The sequence below is a fragment of the Saimiri boliviensis genome, chromosome 17 (genome assembly GCF_048565385.1).
Source record: "Saimiri boliviensis isolate mSaiBol1 chromosome 17, mSaiBol1.pri, whole genome shotgun sequence".
NCBI lineage: Eukaryota > Metazoa > Chordata > Mammalia > Primates > Cebidae > Saimiri > Saimiri boliviensis.
In genome coordinates, this window is record NC_133465.1 from 32,691,133 (window position 1) to 32,713,808 (window position 22,676).

Below are 22,676 nucleotides of genomic sequence, written 5' to 3' on the forward strand. Positions count from 1 at the left end.
CCGTGGCTGCCCAATCAGCGCCAAGCAACCGGCCAGCCGCCAATCCGTAGAGCCCTAAGTAAGGCACACCCGCCAATCACGAGTTGCGTCGCCTCAACGCCCCAGCGCCCCGGCGCCCCAGCCTGGCTTCTCCACCAGCCAACGTCCGGGAAAAACGAGTAAGTATCGGTTCGTTCTGCCAATCCCCGCCGGCCACAGCTAACTTTCCCGCCCGGCCCCTTTCTGTCACTAATTGAGGTGCCCCCAACCAGCCAATCAGGAGAGCGAGAGCATCCCGCGTTTGCTTTCGTTCGCCGAGGCGCTTATCAGTCGGAATTCTGGGGAGCCAACCGCTCCGTCTGTCCTTGGCATGCCAGCGGCGTTTTAGAGGAGGTGGCGGGAAGCCTGTGTGTGCTCGAATTCGTCACCCTCATGGTCGCTCCAGTAAGTGCTGCGGAGCAGCATTTTTCCTGAGGAGGAGCGGGGACTGGCGGGACTGGTTTAGGCGTCATCGCGGGGGGAGCGCGGCGGCCTGCTGGGTAGGCCTCGCCGCGGTCTCCGAACTGAAGGTCCCGGCATGCAGCGCGGCCGCGGGGCCCGGCGGGAGCCCGGAGCAGGCCGGAAGCAGTTCCTGCGCCCTGCCTTCTGGGTCCTTTTCCGCGCAATCTTGGGCACTTAGCTCAATTCGCCTAGATGGCCTGGGCACTGACGCGTGCAATCGGTAAATGATGAGGCCGCACTCATTCTCTGCTAGGAAATCCAAGTCTAGCAGAGAAGATGAGGTGGTAGTTTTTTTTTTTTTTTTTTTTTTTTTTTTTTTTTTTTTTAAGACAGAGTTTCGCTCTTGTTACCCAGGCTGGAGTGCAATGGCGCGATCTCGGCTCACCGCAACCTCCACCTCCTGGGTTCAGGCAATTCTCCTGCCTCAGCCTCCTGAGTAGCTGGGATTACAGGCACGCGCCACCATGCCCAGCTAATTTTTTGTATTTTTAGTAGAGACGGGGTTTCAGCATGTTGACCAGGATGGTCTCGATCTCTCGACCTCGTGATCCACCCGCCTCGGCCTCCCAAAGTGCTGGGATTACAGGCTTGAGCCACCGCGCCCGGCCGATGAGGTGGTAGTTTATCTGTCAGTGCCCGAAGAGAGGTCCTAATGGGAATGCAAAGGAACGATTTAATCAAGGAAGTGTATTTGTTTGTTGTTTTTGTTGTTGTTTGAGATGGAGTCTCACTCTGTCGCCCAGGCTGGAGTGCAGAGTGCAGTGGGGCGATCTCGACTCACTGCAACTTTAAGCGATTCTCCTGATTCAGCCTCCCGAGTAGCTGGGATTACAGGCACCTGTCACCATGCTGGCTGATTTCTGTATTTTTAGAAGAGACAGGGGTTTCATCATCTTGGCCAGGCTGCTCTCCGTCTCCTGACTTCAAGTGATCCACTTGGCCTCCCAAAGTTCTGGGATTACAGGCGTGAGCCACCGAGCGCGGCCAAGGAAGTGTATTTTAATGTTCTTTGAGTGACATTTAGCTCAGGCATCCCTCCTTGAGGGAAAGAAAATAACTTGGTTCGGTTGGAGCAGAGTAGCCAGTTCATGGTAGGAGAGGTTAGCATCATGCTTTATTCATGGGTTATAAGGAAGCACTAAAGATTTTTGGAATGATGGGAGTGACCATCAAGTCTGGTCGTTTATAAGGTAGGTTGAAAAGAGTAGTATTTTTAAAAGGATGTGAATGGCCGGGCGCGCTGGCTCACGCCTTGTAATCCCAGCACTTTGGGAGGATGAGGCAGGTGTTTCACGAGGTCCGGAGATCAAGACCATCCTGGCTAACACAGTGAAACCCCACCTCTACTAAAAATACAAAAAATTAGCCGGGCATGGTGATGGGTGCCTGTAATTCCAGCTACTCAGGAGGCTGAGGCAGGAGAATTGTTTGAACCCGGAAGGCGAAGGTAGCAGTGAGCCAAGATCGCATCACTGCATTCCAGCCTGGGCGACAGAGCGACTCCATCTCCAAAAAGGAATTAAAAAAAAAAAAAAAAAAAAAAAAAAGCCGGGCGTGGTGGTGCGCACCTGTAATCCCAACTACTCAGGAGCCTGAGACAGGAGAATCACTTGAACCCGGGAGGAGGACATTGCAGTGAGTAGAGATTACGCCATTGCACTCCAGCCTGGGTGACAGAGTGAGGCTCCATCTCAAAAAAAAAAAAAAAAAAAAAAAAAAAAAAAAAAAAAGATAAGAAAATTTTAAAAAGATATGAATAATTGGCAGAAGGAGAAATGTCACCCAAATATCACCCTGACAACCTGTTGATAAAACAACTCTTGGTTTAAGCCAGGCAGGGTGGTGCACACCTGTAGTCCCGGCTACTGCTGAGGCAGGAGGACGTCTTTAGCCCAGGAGTTCAAATCCAGCCTCTGCAACAGCGAAACAGCGAGACAGTTTCTTTTCTTTCTTTCTTTCTTTTTTTTTTTGAGACGGAGTCCTGCTCTTGTCGCCTAGGCTGGAGTGCAACAGGAGATCTTGGCTCACTGCAACCTCTGCGCTTTCCAGGTTCAAGTGATTATCACACCTCAGCCTCCCAAGTAGCTGCGACTACAGGTGTGCACTATCATGCCCGGCTTATTTTTGTATTTTTACTAGAGACAAGGTTTCATCATGTTGGCCAGGCTGGTCTTGAACTCCTGGCAGGTGATCTGCCCGTCTCGGCCTCCCAAAGTGCTGGGATTATAGGCATGAGCTATTGTACTCAGCCTGCAAACATAATTGTTAAGATTAGCAGCATCTTGTCTTCCCATAAGAAGATTTGACTGCACTGCTTGCTGCAAATTATTTCATAAAGTGCATCGTCAATTCACCTGATATTTGAAGTAGCAGTTTATTTTAGCTAATTGCATTTATCTGAAGGAATAATAAAACTTCTCTTATTTCTATGACAAGCATATAATTTCATCCCAGGAAAAGATGCCTAGATTGAACTCCCACAATGACAAGGAGATAAGGGTTTTATTTTCCTAGATGTTTATATTTGAGAGGAATTACTCCCAGACCCTTGAAAAAACATGCAGGGTTATCAAGCTGACAAGGGACTTGTACATCTTTTAATTGCTTTTTTTTTTTCAGGTGGCATGGCTGGAGGACAAGCAAATTGAGGACATTGGCAATGAAGTGATCAAAATGATAGGTCACGAAGCCTAAAATGAATAGGGAAAAGGAAGTTAAGTGGGAGAGGCTGAGAACAAGAAAGAGAGGGTTAGGGGCTGTAAATCTTGAAGATTAGGGTATAATGTGAGTCTATGAGTAAGAGTTGAAAAAATTGTTTAAGAGGTAGTAGTGAAAAAGTAGGAGCAGTTTGGAAGAGTAGTTACAAATATCAAGGGCCAGTTGGTTCACAGGTGGAGGTGTAGATCATTGAAGCTCAAGAAACTAAGTCTCTAGGGCAGGCGTCCCCAAACTACGGCCCACGGGCCGCATGCGGCCCCCTGAGGCCATTTATCCTGCCCCTGCCACACTTCAGGAAGGGGCACCTCTTTTATTGGTGGTCAGTGAGAGGAGCACAGTATGTGGCGGCACTCCAACGGTCTGAGAGACAGTGAACTGGCCCCCCGTGTAAGAAGTTTGGGGACGCCTGCTCTAGGACATTGGTTAAGCCAGCTGTCTAGACTTCAAAGTTGTCTAGGATGATAACAATTCGGAAGACTAGTCTGTGCCAAAGTCACAGGTAAGGAAAATGAACAGTGAGGAGGGGAAAAGAGAGGGTATAGGTTATAATGGAAGGAGCCTCAGAGAGGCAAGAATTTATATCCTGTTGTGGAAGTGGCATCAGGCATAAAGGAACAAAACAACTTTTTGTTTATTTGCTTCCTTGTTTGTTATCTGTAATGTGATATGTTACTTCCCACAAAAGATTTTTCTTTTCAAGTGAATTTATTTTTCCATTTGCAGATTTTTCACAATCGAAAATAACATAGGAAAATAAACGAAGATGTCTGTGGATCCAATGACCTATGAGGCCCAGTTTTTTGGCTTCACGCCACAAACATGCCTGCTTCGGATCTACATTGCATTTCAAGACTACCTGTTTGAAGTGATGCAGGCCGTTGAACAGGTTATTCTGAAGAAGCTGGATGGCATCCCAGACTGTGACCTTAGCCCAGTGCAGATTCGCAAATGCACAGAGACGTTTCTTTGCTTCATGAAAGGACGTTTTGATAACCTTTTTAGCAAAATGGAGCAACTATTTTTGCAGCTGATTTTACGTATTCCCCCAAACATCTTACTTCCTGAGGATAAATGTAAGGAGACACCTTATAGTGAGGAAGATTTTCAGCATCTCCAGAAAGAAATTGAACAGTTACAGGAGAAGTATAAGACTGAATTATGTACTAAGCAAGCCCTTCTTGCAGAATTAGAAGAGCAAAAAATTGTTCAGGCCAGACTCAAACAGACATTGACTTTCTTTGATGAGCTTCAAAATGCTGGCAGAGATCATGGGACTAGTGATTTTAGGGAGAGTTTAGTGTCCCTGGTTCACAATTCCAGAAAACTCCAAAACATTAGAGACAATGTGGAAAAGGAATCGAAACGATTGAAAATATCTTAGTTGCTGAATAGTCAAAAGGAGGAGCCTGTCAAAAAGTAGAATCACAAGGAATTTATACCAGTGACTGTTCAAACCAATCATACTTTTTTTAGATTTGCTTTGTCAACTCTTTGTTGTATTCTGTGTCTTCCTCTTTATTGGTCCATTTTCCTGAGATATGTGTGTACTACTTTGAACTAGGCTGAAGCATCTGTTCCTTGGAGTCTTATAAGTGGGAAGGGATCAAACAAATGAAGCCATGGCCAGTTAAAGATTATTTGCAGAGTTGTATCTTGGTCTTAAGTTCTTTGTGACCTTGATTATTTTGACTTATTTTTTGGATGAGACCAGGTGAGAAAGGGATTAAACAGGTGGCTTTTATTTTTTTAATTTTTTTGAGACAGTGTCCCATTCTGTTACCCAGGTTAGAGTAGAGTGTAGTGGCGCAGTCTTGGCTCACTGCAATCACTGTGTCGCAGGCTCAAGTGATCCTCCTGCCTCAGCCTCCCAAGTAGCTAGGACCACAGGTGTGTGCCACCATGCTTTGCTAATTAAAAAAAAATTTTTTGTAGAGATGAGGCTTCACTGTATTGCCCAAGCTGAGTGGCTCTTTTGTTAACCAGTCATTACACTGCGGGACAGCCAACACAGAGTACTTGCTTTTGCCCTGTAAAGTTTCTTACATGAGGGAGTCAATATATAGTTGAAAGAAGCATGTAGCAAAAAAGACAACCTTGATCTTTAATAAAGAAGAAAGAAGTTTGTTTTGTTTCCAAAATAAATCCTTCCCCTGACAAAAACCCTGGTGATGTTAAGCAATGTTCTATCTTGGAGTCCAGCAGAAGTCCAGTCCAATGTTCTTAGAGTCCATCAATGTTCTATCTTAGATTGAAAAATGCAGAGCCCACTGAAATAGAAAAGGAAGCCTATTAGCATACTCAGTAGTGAAATTTCATTTTACTGTTAGGTATTTATGCCAATTTCTTTTCATACTTCATTTCGTTTTGGAATCTGCCTTATACGTAATTAATTATTCACACTTAACAAGCATCAAATATTTAATGCCCTCAGTGGGAAATTTTAGCTCTGTCTTGTATTTAAACTCAATGGAATCTAATATTATGTAATTAGTCCTTGTGAAATGTTAGGTCACCCAAGAAAATGGGAGAAACAGCAGTGGTTGCTCCTAAGGTAATGCTTGCCCTCACGTCTTCCTAAAGAGCAGGACTTGAAATTTCTCCTTTATGTAGAGAAGAAGTAACTTAGGGTGTATTTGTAATGAAATATTCATAGATATAGAAAGCTTATATATACATGAAATATGTTTATTATCAAGAAGTCCTTTTTCCAGTTCTGTCATTAAATATATGTGTTTTAAAGGGTTTGGTTTTTTTCTGCTGTCTATAATGCCATGGTATATTTTCTTTCCAGTATGACTTTTCACTCAAGTGAAAACACTGTTCTTTTCACATTGGTAGCTTATTCAGAATCTACTGTAGTGGGTCGAACAGTGTTCCCTCAAAAGATAGGTCCATGTCCTAATTCCTAGAACATGTGAATGTTGACTTACTTGGAAAAGGGTTCTTTGCAGATATAATTAAGGATATGGAGATAAGGAGATCATCCTGAATTATTTGGGCGGACCCTAAATCCAGTGAAAAGTGTCCTTATAAGAGAAAGGCAGAGGGAAATTTGAGACAGAAAAGGAGGGGGTATTATGACCTCAAAGGCAGGTTTGGGCCGGGTACAGTGGGTCATGCCTGTAATCCCAGCACTTTGGGAGGCCTAGGCAGGTGGATCACTTGAGGTCAGGAGTTCACAAGCCTGGCCAGCATGGTGAAACCCTGTCTCTACCAAAAATATAAAAAATAAGCTGTGTGTGGTGGCACGCACCTGTAATCCTAGCTACTCAGGAGGCTGACGCAGGAGAATTGCTTGAACCTTGGAGGTGGAGGTTACAGTGAGCCTAGATCATGCCAGTGCACTCTAGCCTGGGTGACAGAGCAAGATTTTGTCTCAAAAAAACACAAAATGTTTGGAGTAATGCAGCCCCCACAAGCTGGAAGAGATTCTCCCTTAGAGCCAACAGGTGGGTTGCATTTCTGGCTTCTGGAACTGTGAGATAATTTTTTTTCTTTTTTCTTTTTTTTCTTGAGATCCAGTTTTGGCTCTTGTCCAGGCTGGAGTGCAATGGTGTGATCTCCACTCACTGCAACCTTCGCCTTCCATGTTCAAGCAATTCTCCTGCCTCCACCTCTCGAGTAGCTGTGATTACAGAATGTACCACCACACTCGGCTAATTTTTGTATTTTTAGTGGAGTGTGAGTTTCTCCACTTTTGTCGGGCTGGTCTTGAACTCCTGACCTCAGGTGTTCCGCCTGCCTCAGCCTCCCAAAGTCCTGGGATTACAGGTGTGAGCCACCGTGCCCAACCAAGAGGATGTATTTCTGTTGTTTTAAGTCATCAGTTTGTTACAGCAGTCACAGGAAACTTATTAGCATGTCAGTGAAATCAGAATATTGAGATGTTTATGAGTATATAAGCTGTTTGTTAAGGAAACAGCTGAGACTTTGTCATTATACATGCAGTAATATAGTTAATTAGAATACAGTTAAATATTGTCATGATCTGGATAGAAGGGTGAATTCAGTGTTTGAAGTCAGGGGTCCATTTCATGTTGAGTACATGCTTAATAATTGTTGGACGTTACTTTTGCTCTTTGTCACGGTAGTGTCTCTGCAGAAGTAATATAGTTGGCCCTACTGTCCTCTAATAACTAAATTCTCTCTTCAAAAATTTGGGAATAAATCAGAGTTATATACAGCTGGTTACCCATTCTCTGCTTCCCTGGAATGCAAAGTTTTTTTTTTTTTTGAGACGGAGTTTCGCTCTTGTTACCCAGGCTCGAGTGCAATGGCACGATCTCGGCTCACTGCAACCTCCGCCTCCTGAGTTCAGGCAATTCTCCTGCCTCAGCCTCCTGAGTAGCTGGGATTATAGGCACGTGCCACCATGCCCAGCTAATTTTTTGTATTTCTAGTAGAGACGGGGTTTCACCATGTTGACCAGAATGGTCTCGATTTCTTGACCTCGTGATCCACCCGCCTCGGCCTCCCAAAGTGCTGGGATTACAGGCTTGAGCCACCGCACCCGGCATGCAAAGTTGTTTTAACATGTGAAAATGAATCAATAGAATGGAATAAATAGAACTGTGGTAGAATAAAGGATTAAAAATTGTCCCATCTTCCATCCAGCATCAATCTCACCCAATTTCTCACTCTTCCCCCTGCCCCAATACTAGATCCTGTTCTGTAATATCAAACCTTCCCTGGTTTTATTTATTCTCTACTGTCGTGCCTATTCACCACTATATAGTGGATGTAAATGCAAAAAAAAAAAAAAAAAAAAAAAAAATCTAAACATAACTGGGTGCGGTGGCTCACGCCTGTAATTCCAGTACTTTGAGGGATTACCTGAGCTCAGATATTGCCTGAGCTCAGAAGTTCCAAGACTAGCATGGACAACATGGTGAAACCCTTTAAAAATTAGCCAGGTGTGGTGGCACACGCCTGGAATCCCAGCTACTCAGGAGGCTGATGCTCGAGAATTGCTTGAACCTGGGAGGCGGAGGTTGCAGTGAGCCGAGATCGCGCCACTGCACTCCAGTCTGGGCGATAGAGCAAGACTCAGTCTCAAAAAACAAAACAAAAAGTCTGGCTTCTGGAACTGTGAGATAATTTTTTTTTAGCCTGGCATGCACCTGTAATCCCAGCTACTCAGGAGGCTGAGGCTCGAGAATTGCTTGAACCTGGGAGGCGGAGGTTGCAGTGAGCTAAGATCGCGCCACTGCACTCCAGCCTGGGCGATAGAGCAAGACTCAGTTTCAAAAAACAAAACAAAGAGTCTGGCTTCTGGAACTGTGAGATAATTTTTTTTAGCCTGGCATGCACCTGTAATCCTAGCTACTCAGGAGGCTGAGGCATAAGAATCGCTTGAACCTGGGAACCAGAGGTTGCAATATGAGACGAGGTCCTGCCACTGCACTCTAGCCCTGCAACAGAATGAGACTCTGTCTTTAAAAAACAAACAAACAAACAAACAAAAAAAAAAAAAACCACCAGGCATGGTGGCTCACGGTGGCTCACACCTGTAATCCCAGCACTTTGGGAGACTTGAGATGGGAGGATTGTTTGAGCACAGGAGTTCAAGACCAGCTTAAGCAACATAGTGAGGCCCCGCCCCCCCCCACCCCCCACTGCCCCGCCATCTCTACGAACACTAGAAAAAATTAGCCAGGCATGGTGGTGCATGCCTGTAGTCCCATCAAGCCTGGGAAGTTGAGGCTACAGTTAGACATGGTTATGAACACTGCACTCCAGCCTGCGTAATAGAGTGAGACCTTGTCTCCAAAAAGAAAAAAAGAAAAAAATCCTCAACAAAATGTAAGTAAATCAAATCCAGTAGTATATAAAAATGGTTACACATGATGACCAACTGGGATTTATCCCAGGAATATAAGATTGGTTTAACTTCTGAAAATGAATTAATGAAATACACCACCTCAATAGAATAAAGAACAAAAATCCTATGATAACCTCCATAGACACATAAAAACATTTGACAAAATTCAACACTCCTTCATGACAAAAACACTCAACAAACTAGGAACAGAAGGAATTCGTCAACCTGATAAAGCGCATCTATGAAAAACTCAAAGCTAACATCATACTTAATGGTGAAAGACTGAGTATCAGGAAAGAAAGAAAGAAAAGGAGGTCCACTTTCACTATCCTATTCAGCATTGTGCTGAAGATTCGATTCAGGACAGTTACACAAGAAAAAGAAAAAAGGAATTCAGATTGGAAAGAACGATGATATCTGCAGATGATATAATCTTGTATAAGACCATCCTGTTGTCATGTTACTATTAGAAGTAATAGTTATAATAGTTATAATGATTAGAATAAATAAATGAGTTTCAGCAAGGATTCAGAATATAACATCAATGTTAAAAAAGCAATTGTTGCCGGGCACGGTGGCTCACACCTGTAATCCCAGCTCTTTGGGAGGCTGAGGTGGGCGGATCACCTGAGGTTAGGAGTTTGAGACCAGTGTGACCAATATGGTGAAACCCCATATTAAAAAAACAAAAAACAAAGAAATGGTTTTTCTCTTTTCGAGATGAGGTCTTGCTCTGTTGCCCTGGCTGGAGTGCAGCGGTAAGACCTCAGCTCATTGCAGCCTCAACCACCCAGGCTCAAGTGATCCTCCCAATTCAGCCTCCTGGGTAGCTGAGACCACAAGGAGCTTGCCACCACGCCTGACTAATTTTTTAAGTTAGTAGTAGAGATGAGGTCCTTCTGTGTTGCCCAGGCTGGTCTCAAAGTCCTGGGCTCAAGTGATCCTCCTGCCTCAGTCTCCCAAAGTGCTGGAATTACAGGCACGAGCCACTGTACCCAGCCTTAATTATTTTTCTATGCACTAGCAATAAGCATACAGAAAATGAAATTAAGAAAACAATTCAATTTATGAAGATATCAAAAGTAAAATCCTTTGAAGAAATTTAACAGATGTAGAAAACTAATTATATTAGTCCATTTTCATGATGCTGATACACAATCCCTATCAAAATTCTAGTTGACTTCTTTGTAGAAATTGACAAGCTGTTCTTGAAATGTACATAGAAATTCAAAAAGACCTAGACTAGCAAAAGCAATTTTGACAAAGAATAACAAAGTTGGAGAATTCATACTTTCCAATTTAAAAATTTACTGCAAAGCTATAGTTATCAGGACTGTGTGTTAATAGAATAAGGATATTCATATAGATAAATAGAATAGAATTAAGAATCCAGGCTAGGTGAAGTAGCTCACTCCTGTATTCCCAGCACTTTAAGAGGCCAAGGCAGGCGGATCACTTAAAATCAGGAGTTCAAGACCAGCCTGGCCAACATAGCAAAATCCCATCTCTACTAAAAAAAAAAAAAATACAAAAAAAAACAAAAAAAACAAAAATTAGCCAGGTGTGGTGGCACGAGCCTTTAATCCCAGCTACTTGGGAGGCTGAGGCAGGAGAATGGCTGGAACCTGGGAGGTGGAGGTTGCAGTGAGCCGAGATCACGCCACTGCACTCCAGCCTGGGGGACAAAGCGAGGCTCTGTCTCTTAAAAAAAAAAAAAAAAAATCCAGAAATTAACCCTCACACACACAAAAATAGTTTTTAAAAAAGACCAAAACCCAGAAATTCACCCTCATGTTTAGAGTCAAATGATTTGGATAAGGGTGCTGGGGTAATTCAATGGGGAAAGAAGAGTCTTCTCAACAGATGGTACTGGGACAACTGAATACCCTCCTACGAAAGAATGAAGTTGGATCCTACTGCACATCATGTACAAAAATGAACTCAGAATGGATCAAAGACCTAAATTTAAGAGCCAAAACTACAAAACTCTTAAAAGAAAACAGATTAGGTTTAAGTCTTCATAATCTTAGTGAGTCAATAGTTTCTTAGCTATGCCACCGAAACATAAGCAACAAAGAAAAAATAAACTGGATATTATCAAAATTTAAAACTTTTGCGTTTCAAAAAACACCACCACAAATGTGAAAAGACAACCCACAGAGTGGGAGAATAAACTGTAAAGCATTTAATAATGGACTTATATCTAAAATATATAAGGAACCCTTAAAGGTCAGGCACGGTGGCTCACCCCTGTAATCTCAGCATTTTGGGAGGCTGAGGTGGGTGGATCGCCTGAGCAACACATTTTAGTGGAAATGAAACCCCATTTCTACTAAAATACAAAAAATTAGCTGGGCGTGGTGATATGCACCTGTCATCCCAGCTACTGGGGAGGCTGAGGCAGAGGAATCCCTTGAACCCAGGAGGCAGAGGTTGCAGTTAGCCGAGATTATGCCACTGCACTCCAGCCTGGGTGATAGAGCAAGACTCTGTCTAAAAAAAAAAAAAACAACAAAAAACACCTTAGAATTCAATAATAAAGACAAAGAGCCCAATTTTAAAATGGGTAAGAAATGTGAATAGACATTTCTAAAAAGATATGTAATGTCCAATAAACACAAAAAAAGATACTCAACAGCATTAGCCATTAGGAAATGCAAATGAAAACCACAATGAGATACCATTTAATACTCACTAAGATGAATAAAAAGATAGATCAATTTTGGTAAAAGGAAGTAAAGAAACTGACATTCTCACACAGTGCTGGTGGGAATGGAAAAAATGGTGTCATCACTTTAGAAAACAGTCTGGTGGTTTCTCAAATGATTAAACAGAATTGCCATGTAATCTAGCAATTCCATTCTTAGAGAACTGAAAATATGTCCCTATAAACATTTATACATAAATGTTCATAGCAGCATTTTTCCTAATAGACAAAAAGTAAAAATAATCCAAATGTCCAACTGATGAATGGATAAATAAAATGTGATATGTCCATACAATAGAATGTTATTTAGCAATAGAAATGAAACACTGATTGATACATGCTGTAACATGGATGAGCCTTGAAAACTTGCTCAGTGAAAGGAGCCAGTCGCAAAGGGCCACATATTATATAATTTCATTTATATGAAATATGCAGAATAGGAAAATCTATAGAGGCAACAAAGCTGATTATTGGTTGCTTAGGGTGTTGGAGGGAATTGGGTTAGGAGTGTGAGGTTTCATTTTAAGGTGATGTATAATGAATGTTCCAATATCAGGCTGGGCATGTTGGCTTATGCCTGTAATCCCAGCACTTTGGGAGACCACAGTGGGTGGATCACTTGAGCCCAGGAAGTTGAGACCAGCCTGGGCAACATGGCAAAACCCCATATCTACAAAAAATACAAAAATTAGCCGGGCATGGTGGCATTCACCTGTAGTTCTAGCTACTTAGGAGGCTGAGGTGGGAGAATGGCTGGAGCCCAGAAGGTAAAGGTGGCAGTGAGACAAGATTGCGTCACTGCACTCCAGCCTGACAGAGCCATACCCTGTCTCAAAAAAACAAACAAAAGAAACAAAAAAGTCCCACTATCAATTGTAATGGTTGCACAACTCTGTGAGTATACTAAAAGCCATTGAATTGTATACTTTAAATGAATGAGTTGTGAGTTATATGAATTATTATTATTATTATTTTAAACCTGAACCTCCCAAGCATGAGTGAATTATTTCTTAATATAGCTGATAAAAGCTGGGCTCGGTGCTCATACCTGTAATCCTAGCACTTTGGGAGGCTGAGATGGGTGAATCACCTGAGGTCAGGAGTTCAAGACAAGCCTGGCCATCATGGTAAAACCCCACCTTTTAAAAAAAAAATATATATATATATATATATATATATATAGCTGTTAAATATATATATATAGCTGATAAAGCTATAGATATACAGCTGATAAAGCTATAGATAGATATATAGCTGATAAAGCTATAAACAGCTGATAAAGCTATAGATATATATATAGCTGATAAAGCTATAGATATATATAGCTGATAAAGTTTTATATATACACACACACATATATATATGTATATATATATGGCTGATAAAGAGAAGAATACACACTCCAGAAACAATGCCTGAGTTCAAAATCTTGCTGTGCTGTGACCTTGGGAAAACCATTTCACCTATGCCTGTTTCCTCATTTGCCAAATGGGAAGAATAACAGAACCTACCTCATAGGATTGTGAGAACTCAATGAATTATAACACAAAGCCTGCCACATGGTCACTTCCATCATTAACAAAGTGAGCCTCATGAAGGCAAGGGTTGTCTCTGTTTTGCTGATAATCATCTCCAGTGCTTGGACCCTAACAAGGAATGACATAGTTAAAAAATTAATCCATTCTCCCAATATCAGTTTCCACTATTTCAAATCGCTAAATTGCAGCTGTTTCCCAGCAGCTTACTACTGTTCCATGATACTCAGAAACTACTGTCCACTTCACCGTCTCCATATATTCACCTACCACTGACAACCAACACTGCCCAAAACAGTTGGCTTTGCCTTCATCCTCCGTGACTCACTGAAAGTCAGTTTACTGGGTATCTGATATTTTCACCTGCCTAGCATCCATGGCTCTTTAGTTTTCCTCTGGGAACTATTTATTTCCTATTGCATGCTATTTTCACAAAATTGCCTATTAAGATGAGTCTCCTGCCTTTTAGTAGAAGATGGGGATGTGACTGACCTTAGCCAGGCCAATAGAACTCTAGAATTTGCTTCTAATTTGGTTTTTGAGCAACACAGCACAAGGAACCCCCAAACACGTCCTTGTTTGTTTGTTTCTTTTATTTGGAGATGGGTCTCTGCTATGTTGCCTAGCTGGTTTCAAATGTCTGGCATCAAGGAATCCTCCTGCATCAGACTCCCAAGTAGCTTGGACTACAGGTGTGCACCATGGCACCTGCCTTGGGGGCCCATCTGTTTTTACTTTTTTTTTTTTTTTTTTTTTTTTTTTTTTGAGACGGAGTGTTTCACTCTTGTTGCCCAGGCTGGAGTGCAATGGCGCGATCTCGGCTCACCGCAACCTCTGCCTCCTGGGTTCAGGCAGTTCTCCTGCCTCAGCCTCCTGAGTAGCTGGGATTACAGGCACACGCCACCATGCCCAGCTAATTTTTTGTATTTTTAGTAGAGACGGGGTTTCACCATGTTGACCAGGATGGTCTCGATCTCTTGACCTCGTGATCCACCCGCCTCGGCCTCCCAAAGTGCTGGGATTACAGGCTTGAGCCACCGCGCCCGGCTGTTTTTACATTTTAAAAGGCTGTCCATGTTTACTGAGCAGACAGAGAAAGGCTTCATATTTTGGACAAAGGGAAACTCTTACTGAAAGCCCAGAAATTGGAGAACAGTTGCAAGCTCAATACAAGTAAGCAGTAACTGTGAAATTAGGTGGGCAGTAGGGAGCTATGTGATCACATATTCCTGGGATACCTAAACTATAACTCAAACTATATAAGAGGAAAATTGGCCAGGTTAGATGCATGATGATACTAAAGGTACACACTATGTGTACACATTAGAGTGTACAAATTAAGTGTACACTTAATACTTAGTATTAAGTGGTATATCATTGTGTGGATAATATGAGAATAATGGAAATTTAATATTGGTTAGAAAATACAGGCCAGACCAGGTGTGATGGCTTATGCCTATAATCCTACCACTTTGGGAGGCTGAGGTGGGTGGATGGCCTGTGCTTAGGAGTTCAAGACCAGCCTGGGCAACACGGTGAAATCCCGTCTCTACTAAAATACAAAAATTTAGCTGGGCATGGGGACATGCACTTGTAGTCCCACTTACTCGGGAGGCTGAGGCAGGAGAATTGTTTGAACCCGGGAGGCTGAGGTTGCAGTGAGCCGATATCACACCACTACTCTCCAGCTTGGGTGACAGAGTGAAACTTTGTCTCAAAAAAGAAAAGAAAATACAGGCCAAACACTGGCGCTTTATGGAACCAGGAATTTGAAGGAGAGTGAAATGGGGAAAAGTATGGTGAAGAGTGATGGGCTGATAGGAGAGAATATGGGGGTATGGGAAGAAAATTAATTTGGGGGCTGGAATGAGTTTAACATTGGAGACAGCTGTGATGGGGTGAATGTCAGGGAAGAGTGGAGTACAATATTGTGACAGTAATCAAGTATTTGGGGAACAACATAATGAATACTGAAATAAGGTGATCAAATGGGGCTGGATATTTAGGAGACTATTGAAGACAATATTAAGACTGTAGAGAAAATAGGATCTAATAAAAGTATAGTCATGGGAACCAGATGTTAGAATTTGGGGTAGAAAATGGAGGTCCAGACCAGGACCAGTGGCTCACGCCTGTAATCCCAGCACTTTAGGAGGCTAAGGCAGGTGGATCACTTGAGGTCAGAAGTTCAAGACTAGCCTGGCCAACACGGTGAAACCTCGTCTCTACTAAAAATACAAAAAAATTAGCTGGGTATGGTGGCACGTGCCTGTAATCCCAGCTACTTGGGAGACAGAGGCAGGACAACTGTTTGAACCCAGGAGGAAGAGGTTGCAGTGAGCCAAGATCAGGTCACTGTACTCCAGCCTAGGCCATAGAGTGAGTCTCAGTCTTTAAAAAAAAAAAAAAAAAAAAAAGCTGGGCATGGTGCCAGGCACCTGTAGTCCCAGTGAGTTGGGAGGCTGAGGTACGAGAATCACTTGAACATGGGAGGCAGAGGTTGCCACGGGCCAAGATGGTGCCACTGCATTCCAGCCTGGGCCACAGAGGGTCCGTCTCAAAAAAAAAAAAATAAATAAATAAAAGAAAATGGAGGCCCAGATTTGGTGGCACAAAAGGGCCATGATATTGCGGAACAATGATCAAATGTTGAGGAACAGAGAACTGTGGTTTGGGGAAGCAGGGAGGAGTCTACTCTACTGTCTACTCTACTATCAGGAGATTGGCTGAGGAAAAGCAGCTGGGGGATCATATCCCGAGTAGTCATCGAAGGGCTGTATGAGAGATGACAGGAGCTGTGTGAAAGGAAAACAGCGAGATCAAATGTTTGGAGAGCACTAGGCTATATATTGGGAGTCAGTGAGCAGTCAGCACTGAGAGATAGTAGAAGACAGAATATCGAAGATTGAAAGCTGGAAAATAATGAGCGAGAAATGTTGTGGTACTTTGCAGACATAATTTTGGGAAATAGTGCCACCAATTGCTGTTGGGGAATTGTAGGAAAGTGATTGTAAAGCACAGGCTGATACTGGGGAACAGTGGCTGTCATACTTGTGGCACTCAAGTGTCTCAGGGCAAGATACCAAGGCACACAGTGATCTGGGATTATGGGAAGTCAGAACTGAGAAACGACAAGGCCCTGTTATTGAAAATACGGAGTTTGTAAAGACCCAGGGGGCAAATTCCAGAGCTTAGTTGGGGGGCTGTACTCAGTCTTAATAATGGAGGCAAGTGTAGACTAAATACTGAGGGGCAGTAAGTAATGCCACAGCAGGATAGTGGCTGATCTGCCATAAGGGATGGTAGACTCGGACACTGGCATGTTGTGAGGACTTGATATGGAGAAAGATGCCATTGTAGCTATTTAGTGGAGGGAGAGGGGGTATTTTGGAATGCTGAGTCAGGGGATTAGGTCTGTTTTGGAGGGACAGTAGGGATGCTGTGGAGCAGGCCACAGGAAGCTTGGCAGGACCCACTGCAGAGTTGGCAATTAATAGAGAACTGAATATAGAGGAGGCTGCAAAAGAGATCATTTATTCCATCAGAGGGCTCACAATTACAGACATTTGCAAGTAAAGGATATGCAGGGTTAGAGCACTGCGTTTTGACATTTAACATTCATGAGTAAACAGAGATGGCCGATGGATAAATAGCTTGCCAAGGTGGTTTCTGGTATTAAGCCTTTTGAGTCTAAGATGACAAACCCCTAGGGGTCAGGTGGTTTTCCCACATGAACTCTGTCAGTGACAAATCCCTCATCCCCTTTTGTCTTGGGTCCCACAGCTACAGAAGGGCTCTGGGCCAGGACGAAGCCATCCTAGAGTCCCCAAGGACAGCCCTCCCGTAGACCCCTAAGGCCCCCGGAGTCTCATCCTGGGGAGTGCGCCAGCGTCCCGGTGGCGTCTGCAGCCACGGGTCCCACGAGTCCTGGACACTTTCAGAGCGTAGTCTCCTGGTAAGACAGCTCCTCCGGCTATGACTCTCAGGGCAGCCACAACAAAGTCTAAGGCAGGAAAAACGCACAGAGGGGATCAGCCAGAGCCCCTGGGGGCGAAGCACGAAACTCCGACAAACGCCACTTACCGAGTCCCGCGCTCCAGCTACGCCAGGGGCACACTCTCGTCCTCTCTCGGCCGCACCAACTCCGGGACACAGCTGCCTCCTCCTGGGGGCGACGCAGCATCACAGGGCTCCGGCCCAGCCCGGGCCAGGGCGCCGACCCTCCCAGCAGGGCCCTCACTAGAAGGCTGCGGGTCTGGGTCTGGCTCATCCCTTAAAGAATCCAAGATTGGGAGCACTCTGAGCTTCCCAAACACAAAATGATGGGATCCCTGCGCGTGCCCCCACGTCACAGAGTGGTGGGGGTTCAGGGACATTCTCCTAATTATAAACGGGGTTCAATCACACCCCAGAATTTTAAACGTCACTATCCCTCACCTGCAGTTGCAAATAGTACCTTTATTTCATTGCCGGCAGCTACTTTGTACCTTCCTACTGACAAAGATAGTGACAACAAAGGAAAGAAACAAGCATGGAAAGCTACATGAAGGGGGTGCGGCGCTGTTCCAAAACACAAAATGCTGAGCCGTTTTCCCTTTCCCTCCACGCCTGGTCCTGCACCCACCACGTCCCGCGCTGGCCACTTAGGCAAGCTGTAAATGGATATAGGTAAAGATGCAGGAGGTGATGGAGAAGGCGATGGCCGCGTAGATGAAGATGGAGAGGTGCGGAAAATGGTCGAGATAGCAGCCCTCGTCTAGTGGAGGCGCCTCTTCCTTGGGCGGGGGGCGCGCTGCGGCCTTTGGGGGCTGCCCGGCGCGGCCCCCCTGTGTCCTCCCGCCCACGCGCCGACCAGCCTTCTTGCCCGCGGCCGACGCAGACCTGGGCGCGCGGGCAGCGGGAGGGTCCTCCGGGGGAGGCTTGTCAAACAGGCCTTCGGACTCGGGGTCAGGGCGAATCTGCTCGGGACCCCAGGGTCTGCGCTGAAAGAGTTCGTCAGCCATGGGGAGGAGCGCAGGCAGGTGGGTCAGCTGGCTCTGGGTCGGGGCGCAGTGGGCGGTGGTCTCGGCTGCGGCTGTATTTCTACAGCCCTGGGCGGGGGCGGAGCCAGAGGGGCAGGGGGGCCTCTGCAGGGTCCGCGGGGCCTCTCAGCCGAGGCGCAGCTTCCCCTGGCTCCTCCTTCCGCCCCCAGCCTGTTGCAGAGGCTGACTCGCTAGATTACAGTTCCCTGGCCGGCCGGCGGCTTGGTAGTCTAGCGCCGCAAGGTTTATCTCCATGGCAACCAGGCTGGCGGCGCGAGAGGCAGGATGCGCAAGCCCCTGGCTGGGACCCCGGGACACGAGCAGGCTTGGCACCTGAGAAGCCGAAATGCAGCCAGCCAGGCTCTCAGCTGCGTGGGGAGCGTCCCTTTTCTCCTTGTAAAAGTAATATTTATTGTGGGGTCTGTTTTAAATTTTAATTTGAATACGTGAAACGCACTATCTTTGTAGAAAACTAGAAATTGAGAAAACAGTGTAGGTCAAATCAGTAGTAAAATAAAGCCTCCCACAATCCCAAGGACCAGAGATAAAACAGCTAAAGATTTGGTGCATTTCTCTGCCGCCTTCCCTTTTTCTCCGTCTCTCCATCTCCATCTGTATCTGTACAACCTGTTTCTCTTCTTGCTCTTCACTCGCAAAAGCAGGATTCCAGGCTTTTGAGCATCTCACATGACTAAGAACAAGGCCTGCCTTACGTAAGCCCATTTCTCGGACCCACCTGGGGTCTACTCAGGCCTCCTTGTCATCCACCAAGCCCTCCCGTTTCATCGGTACTGCCACAGGCTGCTGGGTACTCACATGTCCTGGCATCCCTGTTGCACCTGAGGTTCCAAGGCTGGCTGCTGTTCCCTCCTGGAATAGAGGAAGAATAATCACTTGGATTTATTTGAGTCTCAGTAGATTGGAGGCGTCCACTGGTCAGCTCTGTTAGTTGCAGCAAATCCAACTCAAACTGCCATCATGAGAACTCCCCTGCCTCCTGCAAGTAAAAGGCCCAGGGTGAACCAAGACCAGGGTGTTGAAACACTGTAACCAGGGTGCTGCCTCTCTCTGTCTTACAGTGTTGCCAGGGAGTTCCTGCATGGCCAGCGCCTACTAGGTAGTGGTAGGTACTCAGGTTTTTGCTGAATGAATGATGCAGTGAATAATGGCAGCAGCAAACTCATGTCCTCACAGCTTAACCACCTCAGCTAAAAGGGCTTCCAGGGGGGCTCACACCTGTAATCTCAGCACTTTGAGAGGCTGAGGCGGGCCACGAGGTCAGGAGATTGAGATCATCCTGGATAACATGGTGAAACCCCATCTCTACTAAAAATACAAAAAATTATCCAGGTGTGGTGGCACGTGCCTGTAGTCCCAGCTACTCAGTAGGCTGAGGCAGGAGAATTGCTTGAACCTGGGAGGTGGAGGTTGCAGTGAGCTGAGATCGCGCCACTGCTGTCCAGCCTGGGCAACAAGAGTGAGACTCCAACTCAAAAAAAAAAAAGCGGGGGAGGGCTTCCAGTTGGCTAGGATGAGAAGATGGCACCCTCATCTGTGATGCTGAAAATGTAAAATGGTACACCTACTTTTGAAAACAGCTTGGCACTTTCATAAAAAGTTAAGTATACACTTACCATCCAACCCAGCAATCCCACTCCTAAGTTTCTACCCAACAGAAATGAAAATGTGTGTCCACATAGAGACTACTGCTTGAATGTCCATAGCAGGATTGTTGGTAACAGCTGAAAACTGAGAACAATCCAAATGTCCGTCTAATGGTGAGTGGATCAACTAAATGTCATTTATCTATGCAACTGATCACTATTCAGCCATAAAGTAGTTCACTCATAAAGAGTGAACAACTGACCCAAGTGCTGTGGCAAAAGCCTGTAATCCTAGCACTTCGGGAGACCAAGCCAGGAGACTAAAATGGAAGGAAGTGACTGTTGGATTGGAAGAAAGTGAAGAAACAGAGTGGTATGAGGGATGAATGGAAGTATATGAAAGGTGAAACTGAAAGGTGTGGAGAGTGGAATGGAAGGATTTGAAAGATGAAATGGAAAAGTGTGTAAGGTGGAATGAAATGGTATGAAGGATGGATAGAAGTTTATTTATTTATTTATTTATTTATTTATTTATTTATTTATTTTTTGGAGATGGAATCTTGTTCTGTTTTCCAATCTCGGCTTACTGCAACCTCCTCCTCCTGGGTTCAAGGGATCCTCCTGCCTCAGCCTCTGAGTAGCTGGGATTACAGGTGCATGTCATCATGCCTGGCTAATTTCTTGTAGAAGAGACAGGGTTTCACCACGTTGGCCAGGCTGATCTTGAACTTCCTGACCTCGTGTGATCTGCCCTCTTCGGCCTCCCAAAGTGCTGGGATTACAGGTGTGAGCCACTGTGCCCAGTCGGATGGAAGTATACGAAGGGTGAAATTGAAAGGCGTGGAGGGGCATGAAAGAACATTTTAGGTGTAGTGAAAGAATGTGAAGAATGAAATGGAAGGTTGCGAAGGGTGGAATGGAAGGACATAGAAGGATCAGAGTGTGAACAGTGGAATGGGAGGATGTTTAGGGTGGAATGAAAAGTTTGAAGGATGTCATGGAAGGGTGTGAAGAGCGGAACTGAAGGGCGTGAAGGGTGAACTGGGAGGATGCTTAAGGTGCAATGGAAGATGTGAAGGATGGAATGGAAGGACATGAAGAGAGAAATGAAAGGACATGTAGTGGACTGGAAGAGTGTCAAACGGTGTGTAAGGTGGAGTGGAAGAATGTGAAGGTTGTAATGGAATGAGGTGAAGAATGGAATGGAAGGGTATGAAGGGTGAAATGGAATTGTGTGATGGATGAATGGAAGGGTGTGAGGGTGGAATGAAAGGGTGTGTAGGGTGCAATGGGAGGGTTTTCAGGGTGTAATGGAAGGGTGTATAGAGTGGGATGGAAGAGCTATGTGTAGGGCTGTGGCTTTGAGAAAGTCACACAAACCTACCTATGGGGTTTAGGTGGGAGTCGGTAGTGGGGAAGTCTCAGTAACCAAGAGGGTCTTGGGCAGAACCATGCAAAGGCTTACTGGGAGGAGCTGGGTACAAGTGAGGAGTGCAGGCGTTACAAGTGCTTTAGCAACTGCAGGGTCTATTGCATATTAAGAAGGTGTGAGGCTAAACCTGGAGCTCAGACAGCAGAGGCCTAGGTGTCTCCAGGACACCTTGTTATTTTTTACCTGGTCTATCTGTATAGAAATGAATATATTGCAAAATAGTACTGGTCCCAGCCCAGGTGACCCTTGGGGGCTCTGTCAGGAATTGAGAGAGCTTGGCTGACTCCATGGCCTCACCCTGGTGCAAGCTATGCCTGTGCACAGCAGTGAGAGCTAACTTTGTCCCAGACCAGGAACTTTAGGACCCTTAGACATCCCTGACAGTACAGACACTGGAAGGTCCCAAGTTACAACTTCCCTCTCTGCTTGGCACCAGAGTGTTCCAGGAAAAACCTCATGAGTCCAAGGCCTGGAGCCAGAATCCACCAAAAGACCCTGAATGGACAAAGACTGCCTTTAGCTCCTGTTTCTGGGACCTGCCCAGAGTACATACACCTCTCAGAGGTGACAGAAAGCCCTCTTCTAGGAGGATCTTTGCTTCTGGGCTTTACTTTGATGGGTTTCCTTCATCTATGTGGGGTATTTGTCCCTGAAAGAAGGATACTGTTTGAGTCAATAGGAATCAGGGATTTCAGTCTGCCAGGCCAAAGCCTGGATCTGGACAGTGGCCAGTTAACCATGTTGGTGAACCCTAGGACACACATGGATGATGGCAGTGACAGCAGCAGCCACCAACAATCACTGAGCACTGACTGTGTGCTAGGAACTGTGCCCAACATTTCTGCAGAGATGGTCTCAAGTTTCATGACCCCCTAAATTAGGCACCAGTATTTCCTCAAATGTTCCAATGAGGAAACTGAGGCTGAGAGGTAAAGGAATCTGTCTAAAATCTGCCACTAATACTGACTACTGGGGGCTGGGTGTGGTGGCTCACATCTATAATCCCAGTACTTTGGGAGGCTGAGGTGGGTGGGTCACCTGAGGTCAGGTATTCAAGACCAGTCTGGCCAACATGGCCAAACCCCCTCTCTACTAAAAATACAAAAATCAGCTGGGCATGGTGGCATGCACCTGTAATTCCAGCTACTCAGGAGGCTGAGGCAGGAGAATCCTTGAACCCAGGAGGCGAAGGTTGCAGTGAGCTGAGATCACACCACTGCAATCCAGCCTGGGTGATAGACCAAGACTGTGTCTCAGAGAAATATAAAATAGAATAGAATAACATGAAATAAAACACTGACTGCTGGGGTTCTAACCCACGTTCCTCTGACCCAAGGGTAAGAGGTATACCTCCCAAT

General features: G+C 45.1%; 4 protein-coding genes and 1 long non-coding RNA gene across 16 annotated transcripts in view; 1 reads left to right on the plus strand and 4 right to left on the minus strand.

The window, feature by feature from the left end:
- Nucleotides 1–96: 96 nt before the first annotated feature.
- Nucleotides 97–5,937, plus strand: MIS12 (MIS12 kinetochore complex component). 12 transcript variants are annotated; one of them, XM_039476618.2, is made up of 3 exons: nucleotides 184–423; nucleotides 3,100–3,160; nucleotides 3,922–5,937. In XM_039476618.2, exon 3 carries the CDS (start codon nucleotides 3,962–3,964, stop codon nucleotides 4,577–4,579), a length of 618 nt encoding a protein of 205 aa, XP_039332552.1. In that variant the 5' UTR covers nucleotides 184–423; nucleotides 3,100–3,160; nucleotides 3,922–3,961; the 3' UTR covers nucleotides 4,580–5,937. The 12 variants fall into 12 exon arrangements, with proteins under 12 accessions (XP_003931402.1, XP_074244622.1, XP_039332552.1 ...); XM_074388523.1 differs by lacking the exon at nucleotides 184–423 and adding an exon at nucleotides 2,123–2,577; XM_003931353.4 differs by lacking the exons at nucleotides 184–423; nucleotides 3,100–3,160 and adding an exon at nucleotides 97–158.
- LOC141581843 (uncharacterized) lies at nucleotides 5,276–14,123 on the minus strand. Its single transcript, XR_012514613.1, has 2 exons — nucleotides 13,238–14,123; nucleotides 5,276–5,465 (listed from the first exon to the last, which is right to left on the minus strand). It is a non-coding gene; the product is annotated as an uncharacterized LOC141581843 (long non-coding RNA).
- A 2,646-nt stretch (nucleotides 14,124–16,769) lies between these two features.
- On the minus strand, nucleotides 16,770–17,533 carry LOC104649838 (uncharacterized). Its single transcript, XM_010341962.2, is given in 5 exon segments — nucleotides 16,770–17,115; nucleotides 17,117–17,149; nucleotides 17,151–17,236; nucleotides 17,239–17,264; nucleotides 17,345–17,533. Coding segments are annotated over 5 exon segments (369 nt in total). The 5' UTR covers nucleotides 17,532–17,533; the 3' UTR covers nucleotides 16,770–17,078.
- The window catches only part of NLRP1 (NLR family pyrin domain containing 1), an 83,936-nt gene continuing 78,774 nt past the window's right edge, over nucleotides 17,515–22,676 (minus strand). The window contains exons 18-19 of the transcript XR_012514612.1: nucleotides 19,099–19,152; nucleotides 17,515–17,533 (exon numbers count right to left, since the gene is read on the minus strand). The gene's annotated coding sequence lies outside the window, so the exon portion shown is untranslated. The remainder of the gene's footprint in view (nucleotides 17,534–19,098; nucleotides 19,153–22,676) is intronic.
- On the minus strand, nucleotides 17,905–19,092 carry LOC141579875 (uncharacterized). Its single transcript, XM_074388525.1, has one exon. It carries the CDS (start codon nucleotides 18,262–18,264, stop codon nucleotides 17,905–17,907), a length of 360 nt encoding a protein of 119 aa, XP_074244626.1. The 5' UTR covers nucleotides 18,265–19,092.